General features: G+C 43.9%; 1 protein-coding gene across 1 annotated transcript in view; it reads left to right on the top strand.

Annotated features, from left to right (window-relative positions):
- The window catches only part of SETX (senataxin), a 79,620-nt gene that overhangs the window by 47,530 nt on the left and 24,584 nt on the right, over positions 1 to 7,506 (top strand). Inside the window, exon 17 of the mRNA XM_019641744.1 lies at positions 139 to 210. Within this exon, the coding sequence (XP_019497289.1) occupies positions 139 to 210 (72 nt within the window). The remainder of the gene's footprint in view (positions 1 to 138; positions 211 to 7,506) is intronic.

Here is a 7,506-nt window from a genome sequence, read left to right as displayed (position 1 = left end):
GAGGGCAGTGTCACTGGCCCTCATGTGTGGGATCCGAACCGGGGCCCTCTGGCATCCCAAGCCAGTTCTTAACCATCGCGCCACTCGGCCGGCCCATGCTTAGTTCAGTTTTAATGCTGGCATTATAATTTTTTCCAGAGGCAAGAATTAGATGAAAAAATTACCCAAGTTTCAAAAGAAAGGCAGGAACTTGCTTCTAAAATTAAAGAGGTAAGTAGTTCGCCTATAGCATTTTCCCGTTTTTTCTTTTTTTTTTTTAATTTAATTATGAAATAGTTCAGATGACCTATGGGCTTTTATCAATTACACTTAAAATTTTTTTTATTATGAAAAATTTGAAACAAATTGAAGAGTGGAGAAAGTGGTATAGTTACATGTACATTTACATTTTTTTCGTTAGCCTAAAAATGCTTATCACCACATGAGATTTCTAAGTAAGTGGTGATTATAGAATAGCTTTTCCTTTTCTAGGTCTGGGTAAGTATTAAAAACTCTTGGTAGGTGCTCTACTCTCCCCCTCCCCAAACTGTAAAATCAATTATGATAATTATAATCAGATGAGTAGTTAATAAAAATAGGTTTATGGGTAGTTTCCCCATTAAAAAAGAAAGAAAATCACATGTGTCTTAATTCAAGTAGTGACAGTGGCAACTCCATTGCATTTTAAATAATACAGTATTTCAGTTGGAGGTCACAAGAGACAATAATGTCAGCTGGTAATTAGTATTTTTTATGAGATTTTTTTATCTTGAATGTATTATAAGCCTTCTCTGTGTGGCTAAATAAATAGTTGAATTTAATGCATAGTCACATTAGCAGTTTGTTTACTTAAGTTAAAAACTATGTGGAAAGCTTTTCATTAAAATTTTAAACTGAGCCCAAAATCAGTCTTTCCAAGTTTAACAGTGAAGTCCATGTTCATGGGTATTGTGCTCTCCTCTGCTCAGCACATTGCTCTGTGGGCCACTTAACTCGTCGCGCGTGGCGACTTCAGCGTGGGAGCACTGCAGGGCCACGGTGCCACCGTCTTCCCAGAGCCCATACACATGCCATGGTGCCTGTGGGTGCATGTATCACAGACAGGGACAGAAGTCCCACCTCCAGGAGCAGAAACGGGCTGAGTGAACCTCTGATGAAAACATGAGTTTATTAAGCAGAACACTAAATGGTCTGCACTGTGAAGTCATTCACACCATCTTCTTCGACCACAGTACACTTGTGTTTTTGAACCAAGATTGAGAATCTCCGTATGCGGAGGGCCAACTTCAGTGTACGAGGGTTTTGGATTCCTGGGAGGGGGAGGGGCACGCCTCACCCTGAGTTGTTCAAGGGTCCACTGTTTGCATTGCAGTAGACAAAGGTGGTTTTTCTTAGTATAGAAGTAGAATGCTATCAGTTTTACAGGCGTTATGGTAGGTACTAGCCTTTAAAAAAAGAACTTTTTTTTTTTAAAGATTTTTATTGGGGAATTGGGGGAAGGGGAACAGACAAGTTGCTGTCGTTTTTGTTCTTTAGTCTAGTTGTGGAGGACGATGCTTCACTGGTCCAAGTTGGCACCATCATTGTGCTCTTCCCGGGCGAGGCAGATCAGTCGCCGGCTTCTGGTTGGCCACTCACGCTGGCTGCCGGCCACACACGGTAGCCCATGGCAACCCACTGCAGCCTACGCCGTCGCTGGTGACTCATGGCAGCCCAGCTCCANGTAACCATCGCGCCACTCGGCCGGCCCTATTGTGTTCTCATTTTAAAAACCTCATCTGGGCCGGCCAAGTGGCTCAGTTGGTTAAGAGCTCGCTCAAGAGTTTGAGCTCTGAGCAACAGAGTCCCCGGTTTGATTCACGGCCCGAGCTGAGCTGCCGCTGAGCTGCCAACAGATGGCAGGATGGCTCAGCTAAAAAAGAAAACAAAAAAAAAACCTCAGCTGTATTTCTGAGAGTCACTTTTGTTGTTCCCTGTATCATATATTTAGTCTCTAAGTTTACCTTTGGCACGGGTCTGGGATTGGACAGTCCCAGAAGAGCATTTGTTCTGTCCAGCCAAGCCCAGGCCAAGACAGGGTCACTGGATTTTCATCCCGCGCCCCCTTTCAGGCCCTTTTGCCTTCTAGTGGGCTTTAAATCCAGGCCTCTGTTACCAAACCTGTATATCTTGATTAGAATGGTACTTTTGCCAATGTAGACATTTGTAAAACTCTGTAGAACCAAAGATTTTAAATCTCTTTTTTTTATTATTGAATGTAACTTAAAAAAACACCTGAGCACCGACACAGACCAGCGCTCGCTCACCCCTCAGCCCATCCCTCAGAAGCCACAGCAGCTCGAAGCTCTCAACTCTGGTTTTCCGCTTTTTCTCTGTTTTTGGCCCCTGAGGGATTTGTCTTACATGCTTTTGAATTCCCCTGCAATTTAAAGGCTGTCTGTTATAGTTTATGGAACAAGTCTAGGTATTCATAGAGGGTGAGCTTCTAGGTGATCTTATCCACCTTCCTGGTGGAAAGGAAACTGGAGGCCAAACGAGTCTGGACTCGCGCTGCCTGCACCGCTCAACCTGCACCGCTCAGCCAATAGACTGACGCAGGAGTTGGGTCACAAAATAAGCGTTTATTATCAGAGCTCCGGTGGTCTGAGAAGGCAGCGGGTTAACACCTCCAAAAACTGCCTTCACATTCTCAGACCAGCTTGGGGTGTTTAAGGGAAAATCTGGGCGTTCCTCCAGAGGCCACGTGATGGTTCCCGGGGTCTGTGTGGAGCCTCCCCTCAGGCCATGTGGCTCTCCACCGTGGCCATCAACCCAGGAGCAGTGATGACAGTAACCTGGAAAGAATGCTAGGCCGTAGAGATTCTGGTGATCAGTAAACAAGCATAAGTTTCAGGGTAATTATCTAAAGCAGGGAACTGGAACAGGGGACATTCCAAACTCAAACCACAGGGAGGGGGTTGATCCATTGTTAAACTCTAGAGCAGGGAGAGGCGAGGCCTCTTTTGTGGGGGTCCCAACCGGGCCCTGTTTCAAAAAGACAAGTAAGTTACCAGTTTTAAAACCTTCAAGTAAATGTAGGCCAAAGAAGATGGCTTCAGATGCGAAGAAGGAGCTGAACTAGGAACAAAAATAAGTTGTAGACAACTTTGTAATAAGTCACTTGTTCATTCAGGGGGTATTATTGTGTGCCAGCCACTGTTGTGGGCGGTGACCAAAACCAAACCCTGTTCTTATGGGTCTTTGATTCAGTAGAAGGAAATAGATAGTAAAAAAAGTCTGTGACGTGTCCCACAGGGACGAGTGTTGATAAACTGCATGACTGCTATAGTTTAGCCCAGTAATGCAGTGAGAGTTTTAGATTAAATAATAACTAAAATGTGGTAACCTAAAATCAACATGTGGTCAGTACACCAGCCAGTTAAATGATGTTTACAGATTTTAGAATGACCACACTCCAGAATTTCTGGAGTAGCGTGTGATGTGGAGCAGAGTTTCAAAAATGTTGTTTTGAGTATCCCGTAGAAAATGATTGATGGTCAAGTGAGATTCTGTTCTTGAAATTCAAGTATGTATTCATACATGAAAGTCTTTATATATATCTATATATCTGAACTAGCTTGTGGATAAGAAATCTGTTTTATTTTAACTCACCATTTCCCAAATATATTTTACAATGGAATTTTGTACAGAATATAATTTGAGAAACATGAATAGAATCTGAACCCTGCAATGTAGTGTTTCTGCGACTTTGCTAGCTTCTGTTAGGTAAGAATGGTTCTGTTGCGTTATGGGGTTGTTAGGAAGGACCTCTAAAATGATGTGTATGAAGCCTGCAGTAGAGTTCCAGGAATCTAGTTGATGGACAGTTCATGTTAGCTCCCTTCTCTGATTGTTAAAATACTTGCTTAGAAATAGATATTATGTACAGATGTTGCGGTGTCCTTATTAATCTCTAATTTTTATCAACAGGAAACTGTGGAGATATAAATTTAGTACGTCTGGGTCCAGAAAAATCTATTAATAATGAGGTTCTAAAATTCAGTTTGGACAGCCAAGTGAACCACAGAATGAGTAAGTACAAAACAAGGTACATAGTAACATTGGTTCTGTTTCCTTTTGTGTGGTAGGAAGTGGCTCGGCATTAACGGTGATCAGAGGCCCTGCGGGTAGTCTGTCCAGCTTTGAGAGCGCGCTTTTCTTTTTTTTTATTATGAAATACACATTTTTTAGAATGAGTTTCAGCTGTACAACACAGTGCAATAGTTATACTTTTTACCCCTCGAAGTGACAACCCCCCTCCCCCAATCTGCCGCCTCACTTCCCCCCAATATCATACGTATCTATTACAATTCCCTTGCCTCTACTCCCACACTATACTCCACGTCCCATGACTATATCTATCTATCTATTTATCTAGCTAGCTATCTATATATATATATTCACTTATAGTTGACATACAATATTATACAACATCAGCTTCAGGTGTACAGTGCAGGGATCAAGCCTCTTCCCCATCCAATCCATGATGCGGTCTCCCTAGCAAGACATGTGACCACCTGACACCCTACAAAATATTTACAACATTATTAATTATATTCCTCGAACTGTCTTTCATGTCTCTGTGGCAATATTGTAGTTCTCGCTGTTCTTTTNGGCAGCCCAGCTCCAGGTTGAGCTGTTGTTCAGCATCTTAGCTATGGAGGGCAGTGTCACTGGCCCTCATGTGTGGGATCCGAACCGGGGCCCTCTGGCATCCCAAGCCAGCTCTTAACCAACGTGCCACTTGGCTGGCCCCAGGGGAACCTATTTTCAGTTCAGTTGACAGGTGGGTGAAGAGCATCACCACGGATGGTTCAGGATGCTTGAGTGAAGATGTGAAATGCTTTCTGTTCACTTCACCTAAACACCTCCTCTCGGAGCACACACTTTGAGTGGTGTGGTTAGGGCTCTGTATTCACCTAGTTTTTCAAGCTCCAGCCACATTTTATTTTTCTCGAGGTTATCTGACAGTACCTTTTATCAGTTAGGATTAGCTTCAGCTACAGACAAGAGAGACTCCAAATACCGTGGCTCAAACACGAGAGAAGTTTCTTTCTCAGAAGCCGAAGACAGGCAGTTCAGCGCTGGTGCTGGCATCTGCAGACACCCAGGCCCTTTCTGTCTTGCTCCACTCGTTCTTTAGTGCACCCATGGTCAGAGGGGGCTGCGCAGTGCCAGCAATCACGTCCAGCAGCAAGTGAGGAAGACAAGGGGAAGGGGCAAAGGGAGCACGCTAGTCCCACCTCAGGACAGTCCCAGACACTCACTGCTGGCAGCACTCATTTCCCCTGGGCTCACTCACTTGGCCACACCCAGCTCGGGGACCTGGGACTGGCTGCCTGTGTTCTGAGGGGCCGCGCACGGTTTCCTTTTGACAATACACGTATCCCCACAGACAGAATTCATTTGATCTTAAAACTTACATTGTCAGTCTGCAACTTTCCCGCCCACCATAACGTTGGTGAGATTTACGATTTTGTATGTCACTGTGTATCCACACAGCCATGTAAATTAACCACTGCAGGGTGTTTCATTGTATGCGTGCACGATTTATTCATTGTCCATTGACAGAAATTTGGGCTTTTTTCCAGCTTTTGTTATTTCAGATTTTATTGCAGTGAACATCCCTGTACCTGTGCGTGTTTGTCCAGGCAGGTACAGAAATTACATTACCACAGCGAGTAAATGAATTGTACCTGTCACACTACAGACCAGTGAAAGGGAGGGAACACACTGAGGCGAGCGTGGGTTCTCACCCGCGTCTCCCGGGGTTCCATGCAGCCTCCTAGGGCAGAGCTCTTCACATTGTGGCTGTGACCATTAGTGAGCTATCAGATCAGTTTAGGGAGAGCAGCAGCCTTCTTAACCAAGGTAAACTAGAACAGAATTGAAGAGCAAAGGTCAGAGTGTAGGTAGTGAGGGTACGTGTTGTTTTGTGATGCCGCTTCCATTGCTGAGGGGTGAAGTCTACTTCGTGCTCTAGGGCAAGCTCCAAAGAGCTTATAAGAACACTGGCCTAGTGCATGTTTACCTGGAAGAGATTTGGGCATCTTCACTTTCTAGATAGTGCTAGATTCTTCTAGAAAGTGGCCGGCGCACCTGTCTATGAGCAGCTGGTTCCCGTGCTGGGTGCAGTTGGAGCTCACCTTTTCCTGACTTGTCAGGTGTAGACTGAGGGCACCACGGCAGGCAGGCAGGCACGGGCAGGCATGTGAGGCAGCTGTGGGGGGTCTTAATTTGTTTTCTTAGAAAATGAATCTTCTGTCTGTCAGGAGCTTTTTTCTTTTTCAGTACTTTCATTTTCACTTTTTTTCACCACTTCCGTGGTCCTGAGTGTCCTTTAAGGAAATGACATCTCACCATGAAGTATGGTATTCATTTGTGGATTTCCGTGTATACCTTTTATCAGGTTAAAAAAGTTCTGAGTTTTCATCATGAATGGGTGTTGAATTTTATTGCATGCATTTTTGGGGGGCGGTTTTTGCATTTGTTGAAATGATAATGAAGTTTTTCTTCTTTAATCTGTTGATGTGGTAAATTACATTTTTCTAATGTTAAAATACCTTTGCTTCCTAGAATAAAGGCAACTTGGTCATGTACTACTTTTTTTTTTTTTTAAAGATTTTATTGGGGAATTGGGGGAGGGGAGCAGCATTGGGGAATCGGGGAAAGGGAACAGACAAGTTGCTGTCCTTCGTTCTTCAGTCTAGTTGTGGAGGATGTCGCTTCACTGGCCCATGTTGGTATTATCATTGCGCTCTTCCCGGCTGAGGCAGATTGTTCGCCGGCCATTGGACGGCAGCTCACAGTGGCTCACGCCTGCTGTTGGCCAGCCCCACTGCAGCCTATGCTGTTGCTGGCGGCTCACGGCAACCCACTGTAGCTCCACTGCAGCCTACGCGGTTGCCGGTGACTCATGGCAGCCCAGCTCCAGATTGAGCTGTTGTTCACCATCTTAGCTGTAGAGGGCGCAGCATCACTGGCCCCCATGTGGAATCTGAACTGGGGCCCTGCTGCTTAGAGCTGGCATCCCAAGCCAACTCCTAACCAACACACCACTCGGCCGGACCAGATTGCTTATGTTTTATTGAGGATTTCTAAAATTACTATTCATAAGTGAAGTTAGCCTGTAATTTTTCTTCATTGTATTTTTGTCTAGTTTTAGTATTGGAGTTAGTTAGACTTTAAAAATGGAGTTGGGTAGAATTTTTTTGTTTACTCTGTGTTTTTGTACAACACAGAGATGATCTCTTCCTTGAAGGTCAGTTTGTTTTTAGTGTTGTTATGTTTGGTTGGTTTGTTGTTTGTTTTTTAAACTATTTTTGACAGAGGGTAAGTTTTTATCTACTGTCTAAATGCGTGTAATTGCTACACGTCTATACAAATTTGATGAAGTTTTGCCAATTCACGTTTTCAAGAAAAAATTCCACTTCATCTTAGGTTTTTAAATATATTGACAAAGTTATTTATTGTGTTCTCATTTTATTT

Source organism: Hipposideros armiger, unplaced genomic scaffold, assembly GCF_001890085.2.
Source record: "Hipposideros armiger isolate ML-2016 unplaced genomic scaffold, ASM189008v1 scaffold_3, whole genome shotgun sequence".
In the NCBI taxonomy this organism is placed as follows: domain Eukaryota; kingdom Metazoa; phylum Chordata; class Mammalia; order Chiroptera; family Hipposideridae; genus Hipposideros; species Hipposideros armiger.
This window is presented reverse-complemented; position numbering and strand designations above follow the sequence as displayed.